This window comes from Montipora capricornis, chromosome 6 (genome assembly GCF_036669925.1).
Source record: "Montipora capricornis isolate CH-2021 chromosome 6, ASM3666992v2, whole genome shotgun sequence".
NCBI lineage: Eukaryota > Metazoa > Cnidaria > Anthozoa > Scleractinia > Acroporidae > Montipora > Montipora capricornis.
Window position 1 is genome coordinate 41568534 of NC_090888.1, and position 22209 is coordinate 41590742.

General features: G+C 36.2%; 1 protein-coding gene across 1 annotated transcript; it reads right to left on the bottom strand.

The window, feature by feature from the left end:
- Positions 1–425: 425 nt before the first annotated feature.
- On the bottom strand, positions 426–1058 carry LOC138053939 (uncharacterized protein DDB_G0283697-like). The gene has a single exon (XM_068900465.1). It carries the CDS (start codon positions 1056–1058, stop codon positions 426–428), a length of 633 nt encoding a protein of 210 aa, XP_068756566.1.
- Positions 1059–22209: the final 21151 nt, after the last annotated feature.

Genomic DNA, 22209 nt, shown 5'->3' on the forward strand with positions numbered 1-22209 from the left:
CTCTCTCTCATCCTTACTAGTCTGAAGATCAGATCTTAATGCTTCTTCAAAAGCTACATACGGTGATATCACTTCCACATCATGTTGTCTTTTTGGTTTAACTCGTATACTTTTAATTATCCAACTGGCTACGTCAACTATGAAACGAACGTGAGTATTTGCTCCATTGGCAGCATTAGCAGGGTCAAATGGTCGATTACCATTGGCCAATCGTGGTCATACTTTCATGTGTAATTGAACATCTGAAGGAAGAAACCAATTACCTTTTCTAGCTTTTACTTCAAATGTTAAAGATTTAGAGGTCATTTGATAAGGTTCTGGATAAACTTTTGTTGGATAAGCTACATTCCATGTTTCTATCAAAGGTAATTTAGCTGCAGGACCCTCAACATCTTCTTCTAAAACTTCGACGTCAGCAAATCTCTTCATCTTTTAATCTTTTTTCCTTTTTTCTTTAATCCTTCTAAGAGAGAATCAAGCGTATCTTCTTCTTCTAGTCGTCTTTTCTTTGAAAGTGATGATTTTTCATTTTTGTCAGACCTTTTATCTTCTTTATTATCGTCCTCTGATTGGTCCATTCCCAACATTTGCATCATTCTGTTGTTTATTGCTCTTAACTTTACTATTTCTTCTTCCATTTTTTCTTTGTCGGAGTGATCTTTAAGAATATCTAATTTTACATCATTTCTTTTTCTTTGGGCTACATTTCGCATTTCTTCTTTTTCTTCATTTTCTTCTTCTTCTTTCACTACATTATTTCCACCACTAATCATTATGGAAAATAGACGTTTATGAGCATCTAATTCTTTTTCGCACTCATCACTTCTTCTTTCCAACAATTGTAACACTTTTAATAAATCATCTGTTGTATTTTCTTCTTGATGTTGTTCTTCCTCATTGTTCTTTTGCGATTTCAAAAGTTCCGAAACTATTTTTTCTTTAAGATTATTAGTTTGATCTTTTTGTTTTTTTAATGCCTTCACTCTTCCTTTTTCTTCTTCTACATTTGTTTTTCCGTCTTCTTTCTTCTTTCTCTCATAAGCAAGATAAGAAAACATGGTTTTCGCAAAGATGTTACTCTTTCAAAGTCTTTTACAAAGTGATCACTTTTGAATGAAGTGTCGTCTTTTATTTTATCATTTTATCTAGTAAATTTTTGGTTCCAAATGAAGCAGCACCACCGAGGACTCCGGTTGCTAATGCTCCCAAAGCCGGAACGAGAAAAGGAAGGACCCCCCCTCTTTGCCCTCTCCCTCTTTGTCTTCTCTTTTGTTCCATTATAAATTGAGCTACTGACGACAGATCGCCAGATATACCTTTTCCTTTTTGTTTTTTATTTATGTAATTCTGAAGGAATTGTCTTCCTTTTCGTCGTAATATTCCAGTACCCTTTCGTACAATGGTAAAGCGGCTCTTAAAAGAGCTTTTTTACCCAGTGTTTTAGCTAATTTTCCTGCGTCACCGAGTATTGCGTGACTTATCAATCCGCGTCCACGTTGTCTCTTGGCAGCTTGCATCCAAGAAGAACTAGCTTTACTACTAGGTCTTTTGAAATTTCTTACAGCCGCTTCTGATAAGCTCTTAACATAGCTGCTTTACGACCCGGCATGGGTTCTCCAGCATGTTTTCCATGTAAATACCATTCACCTAATGCCTTATGCCACCTAGTTCTCTTGTTTCCCTTTCTAATCGCTCCTACTCTTTGTAACATAGCACGAACAGAATTACAGTACTGTGAAAAAGTAATGAGAACGTAATTCGACGAAATTCGCGAATTTCGGGGCTTTTCGACGAAAAATGGCGAATTTTTGTCCAGCGCGAAAGTTCGCAGAAAATTCGCCGAATTTTCGCAATGCCTATTGTTTAAGTTGACGCGAATTTTCGCTCGAAAATTCGCTCTGACCGAAACTTCGTTCCGAAATTTCGAGCGAAAATTCGCTCTGACCGAAAATTCGTTCCGAAATTTCGAGTGAAAATTCGCTTTGACCGATAGTTCGTTCCGAAATTTCGAGCGAAAATTCGCATTTACTGACAACTCGCACGTGTGGAGTGAAAGTTGAAAGGTATCGTACAGTGCTCTTCCCTGGTCAAAAAAAATAATAACAAAGAAGCTGCAATCACGCAAGGCTTTTAAGCTATGTATTTAAAGTCTTTTACCGCTGAATTCAAAGTTTCTCATCAAATGGAAATGGAACAATTGATGTTCTTTTCACTGCGATGACTTGCCGGCACCTGCCAAAAAGTTAAAAGTTATCCTGAAAATTGGTAAGTAAGCTTTTCGTACGTATAAGACATCATGTCAATAAACACTTCTGTTGTAATACAAATGTAGACCCGGGAACCATTACAAGATAACACTCGCCGGCTCTTTTATATTTATAGGCTTTGCATTGTTGACAACAGTTTGTCCTCTCAACCAAAGGATTGAAATTGCATATGTTTTGTCGAGTCTTCTCTGCCGAGAAAGATGAATAAAACACATTACAAAGGGCGAATTTTGTGGAGAATTGAAACGGACACAACTACTGAACTATTTCCAAAATACATGTACTGATCATCAAAGTGCTGTCAAAGTGACTGCAGTTGTTTACAAAACTGAATATCCGATCGATATGTGATCAATCTTTACAAACCACACCACGAAATTTCGCGGACAACAAGCGAAATAACGCTTTTGGTTTTTCGCGCTGCTCTCGAAAATGCGGCGAATTTTCTCTCTTTGTCTTAGCGAATTTTCGCGCTGGGCTCGAAAATGCAGCGAATTTTCTCCCTTTGTTTTAGCGAAATTACGCTGGAAACATCGCGAAACCGCGCTCGAATTTTCGAGCGAAATTTCGTCGAAAGTTCGCAGGGACAAAGAACGAAATTCGCGCATTTCGCTCTCATTACTTTTTCACAATACTGTAGGTCCTGGCGGATTTGTTGTTTTTCTAGTCGAAGGTCTTATGCTAGTTAAAAATGCTTTAACGTCATTTCCTATTTGTCGTGTCGGAGCTCTTCTTTTTGGTGGAATGATGATCGTATTCAAATCTGGATTGAAAATGGGTAAATCTGACGCTTTTCTTTTTCTGTTATTCACATTTTTGTATGCTCTATGCACAGCCCCTTCTACACCCCCAACACCGACATTGTCTCCAGCTCTTTGTGCTACTTTGGCAAGAAGTTCGAGATTACTAGGTTGTCGTTTCTTAGTTTTCTTAGTTCTAGCAACACCATATTGACCATAAGGGTCATAACCATTTCCATAAGTATTTCTTTTATTCCCACTTCCTTTTTGTAAGATTCTATTTCCCAAATAATGTTCTTTTCCCATCTTTTTCTTTTCTATCTTAATTGTCTCCTCCTTATTCTCAATTGACAAACTGCTTCGGCTCCTTTAAACCTTCTCCCTCTTGTGTCGGCAAAACGAATGAAACAGGAGAAGAAAACATTTGAATTTATTCTTTTCCATGTCAATCTTTCAGGCGAGTAATAATAATGATCCGTCAGCGGATTGAAGGGAACCATTTCCAAGTCTTGAGTTCTTTCTTTTCCCACAATTTCTTCTATGACAAAGTCACAATCCACAAGAACGAATTGAAAAGAACTGGGAGAAATTTCATTCCAAACTGAATAATCGTGTCTTCTAGCTATTTGAATTGCTTTACCGTCTCCACTTGTGGCATCTAAACACACTCCTATCACTTCTTCTCCTTTCTTGAGCACAGTAAAAGTACACGATGAACTATTTATATCTTGTATGATTTTTGATACTTTTTGTTCAGTGTTCAAAAGTCCTAAGACCCTTGCCATTCTCTTATCTACTTCTAATTTATTTCTTCCTATATCTATCTCACTTTTGTGTTCTAAATAATTGATTTTTATAGTAAATTTACTTTGAACTTCATTGACTTTTTCTACAAACTCGCCAAAAGTAGCAATCTTTGATTCTGGTAAGTATATTTTAGTAGAAGAAGATGAACTCTCAATAAAAGTGAAATGCGGATTAGTAGGATCTCTATCACTTTGTAATATATTTTTGAAAGTAGACATCTCTAAACACATTGAATCGACAGCAACCTCGTAATCGGTTGTATAATGACACGGTTTTTGAATAAAATTAATGATTAATCTACCATCTTCGTCCGTTGTTCCCTTAAAATACATATATTCAGGTCTAATGAAGTCATCTCTTCTTCTTTCCATTTTTTTCAATAAATTTCAAACCAATTATTTTGCGCTTTTCTAAAATAAAGACTTACAGCTGTCGCTCCTGTTTAAAACCTAGGTCTTTTCTTACTCGATCCAGAGACGCTTTCTACATCTATTTCCAATGAATCGGTGAACACACTGTTGATTTTATGCATTTCTCTCTCTCTTTTATTCTGATGATGAACGACTTTCCCGTCTGCCGGATTGATATCGATGATTGACGAAAAAAGGTGGTCTTCTTTTCTCTCATCAGAGTAAACAGGAGATAGAGAAGTCAAATTTAATACAGATAATTTCACCATCTCCACATCTTTCGACACCAAATCTTTCAAAGGTCTATTCACGAATTCAAAATTTTTCATATCATACTCCCCTTTTAAAGTAGTCTTGACTTTTTTCTCTTCCAAAAGCTCTACACTACCGTGTATCTTGAATTTTTTCTCACTATTTTCAACTTTTATTTCCATAATTTTTTTTCTAGTTGTTGTAGATGTAATGAAGACTTGTGTGGATTTGATTGGAATTAATCTACTTACTTTTACGCTTAATGTAAAAGCCGAATTACGTTGTAATCCAGTATCAAAGACAACATATTTATCTCCCTTATACAAAACATTAGTCGTAATGTTAAGCTTTGATTTATCAAAACGAACCATAAACTCACCTAAAAGATCAAATTTACTTTTTGTATCTAAATCTAGAGCTTTTGCCAATTTCTCAGTCACGACGAAAACAATCGCCATTTTTTTCTTAATTGCTTTCATATAACGCTCATATCCATTAAACATTTTAAACTTGTATGTTATACGATCAAAATTTAAAAAAGAACTGTAAGGTGTATTAGGTCGATTTGATGGACCCCCCCACAAGACAACGTTTCCAAATAAAAATTGTTGGAAATGAGCATTACTCCAATCTATAGATCCTCCAGATCTAAAGTCGGGAGTTAACACTCTCTCGAAAGTACTAACATTCTTTTCCATATATGGATATATCCTCTCCCACATTGATTGCCAGGATGGTGAATCATAATTACCGGGCTGCCATAATTTTTCAAATTCAGGCCATTTCTGGGGAGGTTGGATAAAAGTGTAACATTCTCCATCTTCATCATATCCAATAATTCCAATTGCTTCGGACTGAAAATCTGCACTCAATAATTTGTCACTAAGTCTTTTATTTACAACAGTCTTATCGTATTCCAAATCTTTTCCTTTTTCGTATACATCTTCTATGACTTCAAAAGTCGTGAAATACCTCTTTTCCGAAAGACTACCACTCTTTTTAATATTACCATCTTCATCTTTGAAATTATAATCCAATTCATTGCTCTGCTCATTATTAAAGATTACCTCATCCACCCCCATTTCCCACACACCTTTTCTTAAGTCTAGGTCTAATGGTAATTTACCAATGAAATGAGAACGCACTGAATCTCTATCATTTGCTCTAATCACGTCTTTATCGTTAGAAAGCAACCAAATAAAGAAATCATCATCAATACTTTCCCACGAATAATCTTTATTACTACTCATTTTTTGACCCAAACACCCACTCCTTCAGGGTAATCGGCTAATTGTTTAAAAATTTGTTTCCCTTTTCTTTCTATTTCTTTACCTATTCTAGGAGAGAGGGGTAATGTTACTTTCTGTATCTCGCTCTGAGTAAAACTACCTTCGACAAGTTCTCCAGATAAATCTTTAACCTCATATAAATTAATATCAAAACGTGGATATCTTCTAAATCTTTTATATACCTCAAACACTTCGCCTGTAAAGGTTCCTCTGTAATCTTTACTGAAAGCAGTTCGTTTTCCTGATAACCTTACTTTATCGCCCACCTTTACAGAAAAAGGTTTCTTTAAAAAATGCGTGTTCCTTGCTGTATCAATTCTATGATCGATTAACTTCGATAAAATAGCACCATTGTTAGCCTCTGTTATTCTTATGGGGGCAAATCAGAGTGCCGAATGAACCCGTTTATTATAATTTTTGATAACCAGTCTGCTGATTTCCCTATTAGTTTTTTTCGGATAATACAATCTATATTTGTAAAAAAAAGATTGAAAGGGACGATTAAACCTCTCTATTAAACTTGCTTTCAGATCAGTTGTTATTCTATAATGTTTTATCGAGTTACATTCACAATAAGAACTAAATGTCTTATTGAAAAATTCCGTACCTTGATCAGTCTGAATATTATGAGGCTTTTTTCCGCGTCCAATTATCTTTATCAAACCATTTAATACGTGTACAGCTGACTTGCCAGTTATTACTTCAGCATCTGCTTGACAAGAGAAAATATCGATCTTACTAAGCACAAATCTACCCAGTTTTGAATTAGGATGAGCGTGTAGATCTATTAAATCCAATTGCCACGTGTGATCTAAACCACTAGCAAAGTAAGGCGGTCTCACTTCTTTTAATCTTCTATTTCTTATAATCTGATTAGGAAAAACATATTTTCTTTCAAAATCCTTAACGTGACCATACTTGATTTTCAAATTTAATTCCTTGTTTAAAAATTCATAAACCTTTCTTGCCGATGCATAGGCTACTGGTGAATTTTCAATGTCAAAATAAACTTTCTTCAATATCTCTTCAACTTTACTCATTCTCTTATTTCCCCTTCTTCCATTTCATCTTCTTCGATTTCTCCTCCTTCTGCAATTCGTTCCTAAACTTCAGTCCAAAATGCCATGTTTTCTTCCATCACAAAATGAAAAAACTTCATTCCAGCAACCTCCAAAACTTTATCTACCCATTTTTCGACAACATCATCAGAAATTTTCAAAATGTACTCTTCCAACTGCATCAAAAAAATCTTTTTCAATCTCTTTTCCACAGCATTTTCAAGATTCCTTGTCACGGTTTCTTCCAATCTTTCTCTATCAACAATCAAAGGATCCCACTTAACAGTTTTATATTTATGTAATGGATCTGGAGCATCATCATCATCTCTCTTTCGATGAAATGAGAATAAAGATTGAACAGACCTTGGTTTATATCTTTCTAATTTGACCTTTGACTTTTTCTTCTTATTTTTTCCACCACAACATACAAAATTCAATTCGACTTTCACTTCAGTATGTGTCTCCATCTGGTTCATCATTTTCTTTGAGACAACATTTTAAGAGACGATGAAAACAACTCACACTTGCTACTTCCTCGACCCCAGTCATCATCCCAAGACAAACAACACACAAATGATTTTCTTTTCTTCATCTTCATCATTTTATTCATTTCTTATATCCAAAGGGATATGACGTAAAATTACTCCAATCTACAATTCTTTTATCAAAAACTACTTTGTATTTCTTCAAAATCTCTCTACTTTCGAGAGAAAAAGGATTTTTATTATCACCACGTTTAATGTCAAACTTAGGGACTTCACAAAACTTCACAACCCCACTTTTCCCTTTTGGTAAATCAGAAGATTGTGATTTCATGATCAGATCAATAAGTTTCTCAAAGTTTACTTTTTTTCTCTGTCATCCTATTTAACCCTATCCCTCTAATCTTGAATTTAGTGGCGATCTTTTCATTTCTTTTTTCAGAAAAAACATCATAACCATAATGTTTAGGTCCACCACTACAAAATCTTGAACTGACACAACTTTCATCATAATTTTTTTCATCCTCTAATACGTTTGTTAAATCTCCTAGATACTCTCCTAATTCAGGTTCAAACTCTTCTTCTTCATCTTTTGACGAATAATAAAAAACACTATCGGTATCCATATATAAAACTCTGAAATCTAACTTTTTAAGTAACTCATATAAACGCAAACGAGCAATAAGCAGTCACGAAGGCAGCCTGAACTACATTACCCTTACGATTAGGAACTGTACAATCAGTCTTCTTATACCCATGGTATAAAATAGTTTTTGAATTGAGAATACGAAAAACCCTTTCTCTCATTGTTTCATCAGTCACAAAATCAAAAAATTCCTTTGGCTCGTGAGTTAAACGAGTAATTTGCCTATCGAGATTTCTGGCCCAAAACCCCCAACAAGAATTAAGTAATATTTTAGAGACAAATCTCATTACCGGATCCTTTTTGATCTTATCATATTCTCATTTTATCCCTTCATGTTCTTCATATCTTTTGATATAGTCTTGTTTGTCTTCTTCACTCTCACAATTTCGCGGCCAACCCGAATTCTCTTGTTTTATCTTCAAGAATTTATCGACAAAAGGAGCAAACAACCCTTTTTCACTCCCTCGATAATCCCAAATTTCTAGAATTTCATATCCCATCCTAACAGCTTCATAAACTTCTACAGTCACCCAAACAGCCTCAATTGACCTTTCATCTCTAGAATGAGAACAGTTAGAAGTAAAATTCTGTTCTCTTGCACATTTACCACAAAGAGAAAAGATTAATTTCTCATCCCCACCCTCTGTTTCAAATCTTTTCGGTAAAACAGGATGAAATAAATTGTCAGGAGGTGAAACTCGACATCTCATAATGCCAAAATATTTATCTAATGAATAGTCAAAATCATCAGGAATTCCTCTAATAACAACTGGATGTCCCGTAGGAAACCTCTCTTTTTTCATTACACTAGGATAAAGAGAAGTAAAATCAGCAGCCTTAATACAACCCTTTGTCAAATCACACTCTTTAAATAAACAAATTGCTTCAGTTCTCCCCCCAAAAAGTGCTTCACGAGGGTTAATCGGAGCTCTCAAATCAGTTAAATAAGGATCTATCATTTCTAGATGATCTCTTACTTCTTCATCATTTTTCATCATCTTATTCCAGTCACATTCCCAAATGTAATGAACATTATAACCCTCATTTTTCAATTTTGCAATTGTCTTGTGTTTCCATTCGACTCAATATCATTTTTTTCCCAGTAAAAAAAGAAACATAATCATCAGAATAACACTTATTACACCCATGAATATTGCACCCCAAAAATTCCAAAACATCATTAGATTCTTCATGATAGCCGTCCACCCTCATCAATTTTTCTCCAACTTTGATTTCTCGTTCCCCGTTACCTTTTCCCGAATACTCTAATTCTCCGGCATAAAATAACAAATCCTGATAAATTAACCACGTCTTCGCACTTTTAGATTGCGTATGATTCTTCAAATAATTACCTTTAGGTATTAATCCTATCTTAAAAGGAGGAATGGTACTTCTCCACACTATATTTGTGAAACTTGCTGCAGTGCAGTTCTCAATACCTATGTGAAAACCAGTAATTTTATACATGGCTTTCCAAAGAATCAACCAACTTAGTCTCAAGACATTCACGTCGTCTCTACAGTAATCGAGTAACTCTTTCTGAAAATCCCAATCACCGATTTCCTGATTAAGATACTTTCTCCCCCATTCGAGATACCATTCTTTAAACTCCTCAAACTTCTCTTTTTTCATAAATTTTGTACCGAAAAAACGTGGAGGTGGAATAACCCCCACATAGTTCTGATTCTCTGGTACATTGAACTCATGAGGAAACATCCCCTTCTTTACAGGTAGATTAAAAGTCTTAGGTAACTTATCCAAACTACATTGAAAAAATCTGTAACTATCGATTACTTGAATCTTAGAAGCAAAACATATTTGTAAAGGTACTTTCCCAGCAAAGAAAATATTCGGATCCTTACAACTAACGTCACAAATTTTTTGCAACAAATAAAAACTATCAAACCGAGCAGTGTTGTGACCTATCAAAGTATAATATTTATTAGTTCTAAGTAAACTTTCCTCCCCAAAAAATAAAAAATCAGTAAAGTCCTCCATACAATTTTCCCCAACAAATACTCTTTCCTCACTATTTTCGAACTGAAAAACAACTAAAATAGGTACTAGAACATGTCTATCATTTTCCTTATCGTAAACTTTCATAGTTTCAATATCAAAAAAACAGTACTCCCCTCTCTTCAAATCTATACGTTTCTTCAACACCTCATCTGAGGGATTCAAAGGCTGTAAATAACAAAAATTATGTCGTAAATCAACAAGCTTTTTACAGACAGAACATTTAGACATATAACACTGATGTTGAGAAGATGAAACATAAGCATTTTGACCTGTACTAACCCCATTCTTAGCTTTCAAGTCACGTCCACATTTTCTACAAGCTACCAAATTCTCACAAACACATGTCTTACTTGAAAATTTCATAGATTTACCTAAAGTTAAATGATTATCAAAACATTCTCTACTCTTAAAAATTCTGAAACAAGAAGGACACTGAATTACTTCTCGCCCTTCTTTGTCCGAAGACAAAGTGAGAATCAGCAAGGTATAAAATAATCGGTTTCCCCCTAGCATCTCTATTACAATTAAGACTGGGAGTATTAATCATCTAATTTCGTTATTTTCTTTATACCCTCCAAATTCAACGGTGCAAGAGGCAGACCTGCCTGTCTCAACAAAGTTCTGCACATTCGATGCATTCGACGAGCTTTTATACGTTCAGGTCGTGGTAATCGCCCCCCATTGGCTAATCTCAAAGCTAAAATTAAAGTAACAACACCGCAAAATGGATCAAACTTTCGAGGTACATTAAAAAGACATTTAGAATCGCTCAATACTTTCTCAAATTTAGAACTAAATGAACTTAACAAATATTTTGTAGAATACCCTCCACCACTAGGAAGACTAACATGATAAATCTCTACTCTTAAACTCCCATCATCTAAAGATATATCTTCGTTTGATTGAACTATCAAACAAAACTCTTTCATCTAAATCTCGAACTTGAACTAAAGGAACAGAAAAACCACCATCTCGAAACTCGTTTGAGGTAACAAAAACCTCTACATAATCATTGGGGTGAAATCTAGAACGCATAAAATCATAAATTTCAGAAATTAATCGATCAAAAGACTCAAAAACTTCTGTGGGAGAAAAATTTGGAGAAACAACAAAATTATAAGCTATTCCGTCAACACCAAACCTCTCATTGTGAAAAATCCAATGCGATCTCAAATTAAATCCTCTTCCATTAAAATCTAAGTGAACTCGAGCAGGGTTAATGTCTCCTCTACCACCAATTTGAATAATATCTTCATCTTCATCTTCTTCATCTTCCTCATCTTCCGTCAAAAGTCTAAATACAAGATCCTCCAATGTCAACTCGTCTTCTGACGACGAATCACCATCTTCTGACAAAATTCGACTCACAGCCTCTCTAAAGATTCATCTAGTTCAAAATCACCTTCTTCTCGTAAAATGTTCTGAACCACATCTTCCAAATCATCTTCATCTTGTAAAATGCTATTAACCAAATCTTGAAGGTCCCCCATCTGTCCTTCAATCACACAAGAAAAAAAAATTAAAAATAACCAAAACAAAATCGGTAAAAATCCTTTTTGAATAACACTTACCTAATTCTCATCATCATCTTCATCTAAGGCAAGAAAATTAGAAACAACAAGGTCTCGCTCATCCTCTCCATCGTTCAAATACACAGCAATAGATGGACGCCATTTCTTTTTTTTCTCCTCCTCCTCTTCCTTAAACATTAAAAGCGCCTCTTTAACTGTTGGTTGGTATAACTTTTTCCTTTCCTTCACAGCTTCGATTTCATTTTCGACTTCAAAAAGCATTTTATCAGGTTGAAAAGAGAAAGAAAAAGCTCTCTCAACAAAAATGAGAAACCAAGTGATTATAAACGCAATCATGTTCTGTTTCCCATGATCAAGAAGAACTGCGTCTCACCCTCTTTATACCCGACACAGAAAAACAACAACAGGTTATCTCATTTTCTTTTTCTTTAATTAAAAACAGATGTATGAATCAAAACCACTTAAAGCCTCAACAACAAGATTAAAAATTCCTAATCTCAACATCTTAAATTTCGTCTCACTCATAAACCAAGAAGGTAACTTATTAGGATCAATACTCATTAATCTCAGAAACTCGTCTATCTCTCCTATATACTCTTCAGTCAAAACACCACAAAAACGAGCACGAACATCGGTCTTATAATGTCTCATTGCTAGACTGATCTTTCTTTCATCTTCTTCCTTTAACCCTTCTCCATCCAAAGTTCTTCTCATGACTTCATGACTGTAAGATAACGAAGTCACGACCTTTCCAATCTTCTTATATTTCTCCTAAAATATGTGAAAAACATCACGTTCTAGACAGTCGGCAAAAAACAAAAGAAAAGAAAACAACACGCTCTAGACAGTCGACAAAAATACAATCAATAAAACACACCATCTCACGAAAAGTAGAAAGCTTAGTATCATAGTCCGTTAAGTCTTCCATGATGGAAATGTTCTCACGACCAGTTCTTCTTCAAAATGACTAAGAAACTCCTCACTCTTATTTTTTTAACAAAAAGTCATCCATAAATCCTCATGGTTATGAGCAACGCTTTCTCTACCCCATTTATCTGTGACCATCCATTTATAATAAAACTCGTCTACGTGATCAATAGTGGCTATTGTTCGTCTGACCCGTGCTTGGTTTCCTGAGGTCAAATTCTTCACATTAGTCCATTCTATGTAATTACGAAATAGTCTCACCGCTTCCTTTGACCAAGGATAATTACAACACTTGCATTCCTTTCCCAGAAAACGAGTAGCACACTCAAGATGGATATACTTTCCACAACAACTTGTAACATCTCTCCTATACTCATCCAAATCCACATTACAAAAATAACAAGTAGCACAAAGGGCAGTCATCTTTTCAAAAAGGTTCCTTCTTAGTTGGGTTTCGAATGAAATCCAAGTTCCACCTCCACTTTTCTTCGCGAGATTTCAACTTAGGAACACCCACCCACGGCGGAGGCCACAGAGATTCTGAAAAAGTAGGGTCAATCTCTCCCTTTTCACACAACACACTCTTCTCATCCATTCTTCTTTTTTAAAATGACACACTATATATCATATCGCTGTCTTTTATTCAAAACTTACATTCAGCTTTTCATTTTATAAAAACAGGAACAGGTAGAATTACCTTTACAAAATTGATAATGCCACATAGGGTGTTCAAATTCCCTCCTAACTCTATTTTCCATCAACTGAACCTCATCAATAAAATATGTTTCTCTTGTAGAAAAAACGAAATCATCGTACGATTTTCCTGACAACAATAATCTTAAAAGACGTACATATCTTTCTCAATCAAAAAAGTCTTCAAAAACAGTTGACGAAATCTTATCAAAAACTAAATGTATTAATTGTTCTCGGAATCTCCTCCTTGTGACTGCTCCCTTAAATTCTTTCTCTTCCTCCTTTGTGAAATATTCATCAATCTTCCTCATGCCCTCCATCTTCTACTTGAAATCCAACACTTCCTCTCCTATAGGGGAAAGATGTAACATATTGAGCAACCCCCGGAGCAAAATGATACATTGTAGTGTAATGTTCTTCTAATTCGTCTTTCTCTCTTCTCAATTCCACCAAAAATTCCTCATCTCCAGCAAACTCTTGCGAAATACTAGTCTCAAGCCATGAAAGAATACTCGATAATTCATCAACAATCGATATAAATTCTGGACAAAGCAAGCATAAAGAAGTAAATCCTTGTAACAGATAATAAGCTCTTTGAAAATCATCCACTCTAGATGATATATGTTCAAATCTTTCCTTGAAGGTATTCAGATGGTTCTCACGTCTCGCCTCCCTAAAATCATCACGTCCACCTTCAGCCATCTCTCTCTTCAAAACATATCAAATTACTTACTTAAACCCTCGACACACAATCTCTTCCTTTCTACACTTTCCATGTATCTTTCCTACTCCTCTAATTTTTCCATCTGTTTTCGAGTCTCCATCATCAACTCTTCATCTTTCCTTAACTTCTCATCTTTTAAAATTTCCTGACGCTTAAGAAGATGAAGACTGATTCTTAACAATTCGATTTTCATCTGTTCAAACCAGAAAAAAAATTCGTGGTCATTATTAACGTCCAAATATCTTTTGGTTCGTCTAAAGTATTCTGTCTCTCTGAAAAACATAGCACGCATTTCTTTTGAAGGTCCATCAGTACTCGAAGAAGATGTCATATCGAAAAACATATGAAACGTAAATGACTCTTTCTCAGAAATGAGTAACGCTTTTCCTAGAAAAAATCTAATCCCCACCACAGACGACTCTAATTAGAAAGCAAAGTCCATACAGGAACAAGAATCCTACTCAATAACACACATACGACCTACAGAACAAAGTCCACACAGGAACAACATATCAACTTACCACAATCACAATTTCACCTCTTTTAAAATTTGTAGGTTCCTCAATTCCAATAAAAAGACGAATAAATCGTCAATAATTTCTTCTTCTCTCTTCAGTTCTTGTTTCAGAGAAATAGAATTCTCTCCAATCACACCTATATCCTCCAGATAACTAATTGTATCCTTCCACCACCTTATTACCCTTTCTCTCTCGATAAAGAGATCGCACAAAACAGCATCAAAACAAACACCGTCTTGAAGCTCCTTCACTAATGAAGTGAAACCACAAATAGCCTGTTGAAATAATCTTCGTTGTTCATAAGCCTGCGATTGATCAACACTCTCAAAATCATGTCTACCTTCCTCCATGGCAGAAGACAAAAAGACAAAAATAGAACAACTCACCCGTCAAAGGTAAATAATATGCCAACTCATCTTCTTCACAATTTAACGGCTGTACTAAATCTTTCTCAACCAACCAGCAGCTCATAAGTATCTCCAACATTTCTTCTACATTTGTTTCCTGTCTCTTAATCTCCTTCTCTATCAGCTCACTCTCTTCTACACTCACTTTAAAATAACCTTCATGATAAACAATTTTGAAACTTTCCACCCATCCGATAATATTCTCTCTTTCCTTAATCAATTTCTTCAATTTCTCTTCAAAATCAACACTATTAAATTCTTGTATAAGTTCATTAAATCGCGAAGCAATCATTTCAAAAGTCGTTTTGAGAAAAATAACAACAGGAGAAAACTCTGAAAAATGGCAAGCCATGTTTGTTAAATGTTCTGTTCCATTTAAGATCATGTGCATCTGATTCTGACAATATCGCCTTAATTTTGGCCAAGTAAAGCAAGATTACGTTAGCATATTTGGTCTTGCCATATGCTTTGAACAAAAGCAAGCCAAACCTGTAAAAGTCATGGAGCCTATCACCATCCCCTTCTTTAATGGCATCATCAAACTCAAATAAGATAAGTCCAAAGGTAAGCTTTGCGTGATGATAGTTAAATAGGAAGTCTTCCTTTGCTGCCTCTTTCCCTGACCCATCTTGCTGATCTTGCTCTGTCTGAACAGCGGTGCCTGAATGTGCTGTGCTTTCATGTCTAGATGAGGAAAAAAGAGCTTTTTTAATAATTGCTCTTAACATTATGTTGCTTCTATTAACCAGGCTTTTAATTGTCATCTTCAATGACCACTAATTTTGTGACAATTATATAAGACACTTACATTTTCATTAGTCAACTGAAATGAACGGAGGATAAGAGGGCAAAACAATATTAAGAGTCAAATTTATAGTTTTTTCATACCTGTTTCTGGTGGATTTTGTTGAGTACACCAGGCCACATGACATTCTACAGTGGTAAAATCCCATAATATCCCTCTCTTTCTCTGCCTCATACTGTTCCCAAACAATGCTGTGTAACGTCATGCCTTTTACAAAAAGAAATATCAACATTGAATCTGGAAGGAGAAATCCAAATTGACAACTGGTCCCTTTGCAACAACAACAAAAAATCCTACTGTTTGAGAGTACTCCCATTTAGTGCAGTTAACCCAACAGGGTTTCACTAAAGCTGTCCGCAAAATACAAGGAGTGTAGGCAGGGATTCAAACAGATATAATTGATGTCTTTGGGTCCTATAGTTTTCCTTTATTTTACTATAAAAGTAGCCGGGATCATGTTTTTAGTTATAGCCAGGGGAAACCCCTGCATGGCCCTGGCCTGTTATGACAGTCCAGAGTTATCATAGAAATTGAAAAGTCATATAAGCTTGGAATAACAGCTGCTCCCCATTTGCACTTACTTGACTCTACTTGAGTGTTGACTGTAATTTTTGTCACACCCATCCACCCGTCACAAGAAACCTGCTACGGCAACTGCACTCTCCAACTTTCTCACTTGCTGGACCAAAGGTTCAACTTCACTGCCTGTCATAATGTATGTTTCTACATGTTTAAGGCAGAGTTCAAGTAGCCATTTCCTACGACTTTCTCTGCTCAAGTCCTGTTTGGTTGGTACATCATAATGTGGATTATCTGTTTAGAAAAACGATGACATAAAAGAACATTTACAGCATCCAATATCAAAAGGCTAACATGGCACATTCACATGACACAAAATATTAATACGTTCTTCTGATTTCAGCCCAATTGCTGTGATAAACTTTACAAATGTTGAGTTGCAGTTGTAATTAATAACTCAATTGAGTTATGAATATGGCCATCTTGGGGACAAGGGATAGTGGCTCTTGTACAGAGGTTTACGCAAGAGTGATTGTGCGGACCCAGTCCTGCAAAAAAGGGGCCATTGTGGTGAGGTGGAGTTTAAGTGGAGGTTTGACTGTATTTATATTTACCATCAAATGTTGTCATTCCTGACATTTCCATAAATGAAGCGCAGACATGAGCCTCTACTTCACGTGCATGAAACTCCTGAAATTCATTATAATGGTTGTTCACGCCCTTCGCAGCATTGGTCTTAAACATTCTGTTCATGCTAGCTGAGGAGTTGTCAACAAAGAGCTCATTTTCAATCTGTTGTATAAAATTAGAACAAACAATTCTAAGTATTATTTATGTGTTATATATTGATGTCATTGAATTTATCACAGGTCCCTGTCCCACATATTCCCTTGAAATGTCTTTCCCAGCTGCCTATAAATGGAATGTAAACTGCTACTCAGCAATTCAGCAGCTGCAGTTGTGCACACCTCCACAAAGATTTCAAAGAAGATTCTTTTACTTCCTTTGAAATGGCAAAATCCTTTTTATTTGGGATGGAGTTCAGAGAAAAAGACTAAATTTTGAAGTAAACATTTTTGCCTTGAGGCTAGTTAACGATGTCATAATATCACTGTGTGTTGCTAAACAGCATCCCTTTTTTTTAAGTTTTCCTTCTGATCTCAATAAGTTAATTCTAAATACAAAGCATATACAAATTGAACTTTGCATGCCAGTCTGCAAATTCTGTTTTTTCAGGCCCACAAGTCTATCGTATTCATTGTCACCATCTTGGTATACCCATTGTGTGTTTCTTGACCTTTCCTCAAATAGGTTGTCTCCATGAAATGGCACTGACTTGAGGACTGCTTTTCCATCTGTGGTTTTGAACGATGGCACATACTTTTCATGATTTATCATAAGAAGTTGTGCCATTTCACTTGCAACGTTGGGATTGAAGAATTGAACACCCAGACTGCACTGCAATGGAAAAAAATCAGAGGAACCACAATTTAAGGCTCTTAAGGCCTGGGCTAAAAGATGCACACTTCAAGAGATTGAAAGAGTTTGAATGCCAAATGCCCAATTTTTGTTTATTTTTAAGTAATATTTAATTTAAAAATTGCTTTTTGTTGTTTGCATGTACTATGGTTTGCAAACAAGGGAGGGTTGTATATATATATATACAAGTTGATCCCTCCCTTATAACCTTATACATTGTGTATGCCATACTTACATTGCTAGCAGGTTTACTACAGGGTATATTTCCCAGTAGGTTTTTAAATTGATTGTATGTAAGTTACACTCACGGTTTGTGATTTTGTCCTCATTTCCTTGGAGTAGTGATGTGGAATGTGACGAATGACCACATCACTGAATGGATGGAACTTTGTGAGGTACTTGCTTATAATCCTGCACCAACACTGCCCATCTGTGTTTGAGGCGTTCCAAACTTGCTTGGTCGGGAAGCAGATCAAGTAACTGCAATTCTTTTAAGGGATTTTCTTGGTCTATTTGTGTCCAATGCCACCTCATTGACACGGTTCAGGACAGCATACTGCTGGGTCCAATGAATAACGCGGTTGCTGCTCTCAACACTCTAAATCCTGGCATTGACCATTAAATCTATATTGTCGCCAACAAACCTAGAGTTTTGAAAAAAAAAAACAATTAAAGTTTACTTGTTTCTTTAAAGATTACAAATTTTGTTTGCCAAGATGATTGATTATCAATGTTTTTTTGGATAACTCTAAGAGAAAAAAAAATGAAAAAAGGACTAAGAACACCTCTCTACCGTTTTTGTGCGATTCTGAAATTTAGTTATTAAAACCTCTAAAAACCTATTTTATAAATAATCATTTAATCTTTCAGGGTACCTAACGACAGTTTCATCCTAAATTTATTGAAAAACAGTTTTCTAGGCTATAGATCTAAAACCAGCGCTAAAAAAAATTGTGTCTGTTCAGTCTTCCCGTGGCAACTTAATTCTTTTAGAAATTACATGGGCTTCAATGTGTTTTCCCGAAAAATAGCGTAACCCGGGGAATTAAAATGCAAAAAGAAAAAAGAAAATTATTTTATGTTCCAAAATTGTCCATGAATGGAACGGTCATCAAGTTAATTTTAGCCTTCCACCTTAGCTAAAAATAATTCTAAGGCAGGCCATTTTTTGTCCTCCGAAAACATATTTTACCAAAAAAAATCGTGTGCAGTTTATAAAATAATATACCTGTTGTAAGGAAGCTGAATTTTGGCAATTTCTGCTGGTCTGTGATGATATCTTGTTCATCCAAGAAGCGGTTAATGTGCTCCAGGCAGAATTGGAAAGCGGCTGGCTTGAAAAAAAAATATTTCCTGATGGTTTCCTCTGAAAAATCGATGTCGACAAGCATCACATCGTTCTCGTGATTGCCAACCTGCTTTTCTTGAACTTCATTCAGCAACAGGCTAGCAACTTTCGCCTTTTCAATCTCCCTCTTCCAATGACCTACTTTTGATTCACAGCACTCGCCCATCTTCCCTTGGAATTGTACAATCATGTCTGGAGACTTGCATACTCCAAGTTTATTTAGAATTCGCAGATCTTCATGCTTGACTCCGCTGTGAAAGAGAATTGCAGGAACACGGTATGCGACTGCTGACATGGTCTCGTTTCTTCCTCTAGCAGCAACTAATGTTGTCAAGAACATTGCATTGATTTTGTTGACATCCAGTTGTGAGGAATCTCGCACATAACACGCATCTCTGACACAATTCATCCAGAATGGACACCACACATGTGCCTCATGAACCAAAACTTTATTTGAAAACGCGGCCAGATCGTCGGGTCTTGACTTTTTCAAAACTGAATCTCTCGCATTGTTACAATATTCCTGGAATTCTTTGCTGACAGTTCTTCTCAGAGGATTCGGCAACTCTTCCCGGATATTTGGGTGCTGGAATGTCAAATTCACAACCGTGTTCCATATTTTTCTGCACAGATTTACTATTATCGATTTCGTCTTATCGTGAAACAAGCTGAACGTTTCAACGCGACCACCCGTGTTAACAGTTACCACTTTAGCTTCGGTGCTTGAACTTTCAAGTAAGTCTTCCACGTTTAGATATGAGAGAAAAAGTTCGCCAGCTTCCTGAGGTGAGTCATCTGCTGCATTTAAAGTAGAGAGTTTGTTGTGAACGCTGTCAGTGTTAACCACAGAGCTCGAAACGTCTTTAAAACTTAAGGATTTTTTCGCTGATGATTTTTGTCCCGTTGCTTTTTTCCCTTTTCTGGCTTGAGGACTTCTATCTGGCGATGAAATAGTTGTTGGCAAAAGCCGCTTGAATCTACCAGAATGGTCATCAACTTCCATCACAGCCAAGTTATCCTTCCCTCTTTTCAAGTTTGAGGCGATGAAGGTATGGAAATCAAATCCGTATTTTCCTACCACAGGCATGACATACTCGATCAGAGAACGTGTCTGATTTTTCAATTTCCAGTCCAATATGTGAACAGAGTTCTGCCAAAGTCCGACCTTGTATGCATCCTTCGCGCTTCGAGACCTTGAAAAGGTTTTGCGTTGAAATATACAAATGTTTTTTAAATTCTCCGTATTTCATCTTTAGCGGACAACAACACAATCTACAATTATCATTGACGCTTGAAATAGCCTGTTGAACATTGGCAGGCTTTTTCAGCTTTTTCAGACGAAAGAGCATGAGGATTTGTTTTGATTTCTTGCCAAATGCGCCACACTTTCGCGCAAAGTTTCATATTACTATCAAGCCTATGATTGGCTGAGGAAATTGAAACCAGACAAGTTGTCACCCCGGGTGTCAAAGTGAGGTGAAGGGGGCGGCAGTTTGCCGCTCGTTCTCGCGCACTTTGCGCGCGAATTTCGCAGCTTCGCCGCTCGTGTACCTGGTTCGACAAAACTGCCATGCTACGCAGGCTATTCGAAGTAATCTCAGTGAGCGTTGGTAAATATTTACCGAGAAGCATTTGAGGTAAATTATATTCACCAATGTTCATTGAGCCTAATGCGAATGAGCTTAATTGTTAAATATAATTACATTTATCCAATTGTTAATTAACATACTTGCTTAGCAAACCACGATACAATGGCATAACTGTGAACTAGATTGGTCATTATGCCCATGAGAATAGGGACAACATTGGCTATGTACTCATCCGTAACCTCTTTCACCCCAGTTGTTGTAAAGCGAGTTCCCAATGAGATTAAAGATCCAATGAATGCCGAGAGCTCTCCAGAATTGAGTTTCCTCTTGTAGTCCATGTGTGCCCTAATTTCGTCCAGTGTAATCCTCTTATAGATGCACTAGTGAATGGGATGTATACAATTCGTCTGATCTCCCTGGAAGATATAAAGTGTATGTCATTTTAGCTATCATATATGGCTTTTGATGAATTTCATTACATGTAGTTGAGGGCCTGTGTTGTGTTAATTGCCCAAGAATGTCTACTAGTTTTACCTGTGGAAACATTAACTTTGCATTAATTGCATGCCTTGCATTGTGTTAATTTTTTCATGATGTTCTCCTTTGGTTTGCATGACTATTTGATTTGATAGCCTCTCAGATATTTCCTTTATATGCCAAACATCAGTGTAAAACACATGGGCTTCATTAATAGTTTCAGTTCTTTGGTTTTCCATTTTAAATTTGAAGTGGTATTCCTGTTGTATTCGATTGTTTTCTTAGTATTCAGCCTGCCTGTGAGGGTCATTAGTGGGACAAAAAATGTGTTGCTAAATGTTTTCAAATTTACCTTGCTGTTCCGTTCACAACTTCATTAGATGTCACAAAGAGTGCCGAATGCACTGCCCCTTTTCCTCGTGCTATGATTGACTTTGTACAGCCTGAGTAGAAGTCCACAAAAGCAAAGCTTTGTGGGTCATCTATGAACATGCCCATGGAGTTAACACTGCCTGCTTTCAATATTGCGTCCTTCAAGGATGTCTTGGTGCAGTGTTTCAGCATATCTACCAAACAGTGACAATCACATTTATTTGAAGTCACACATTTCAAATACTTTGTGGTGAGGTCTTATTTTTTGTGACACCTGAATGTTTCTGGGAGTACCTTCCCCCACCTTGAGACAACAGGTCAAGAGCTGAACCTGGTTCTTGCATGTGACCGAATCTTTGTTATGGTATGTACTTTATGCTCTAGAGTACTGTTTTGTTCCCACTTGGGAATAAACACTTGCAATACAGTAGATATTAATTATTCATGCAGAATTTTAATTTTGCGCAAGTGGTGTACTCTCAGTAAAATTGGGTGGGGATGTGTTGCTGGCTTCCCGACACCCTTACCCAATTTATAACCAAAATCTGCACTTTTCCTTACCCTACTAATTTTATGTTTTATGACCTGACCCATTAATCAGTACCCTATTTCAGAGAGGCCTTTAAATAGTTACCTAGTTCAGACCAATGCTATTGGCATTGTGAAAGGCTTTTGTTGATGGTCTTAGTGATGATGAAAAAGTAACTTCTCCTTAAATACATACCCAACTCAAGAGTAGAGTACCTATGTAACCCATAAAAGGATTAAACCCCCCGCCACCACCCACACCCCCACAAACTCTAGGAAATTTTCAGTTGTGGTATAAAACACTTCATGAAGTCCTCCATG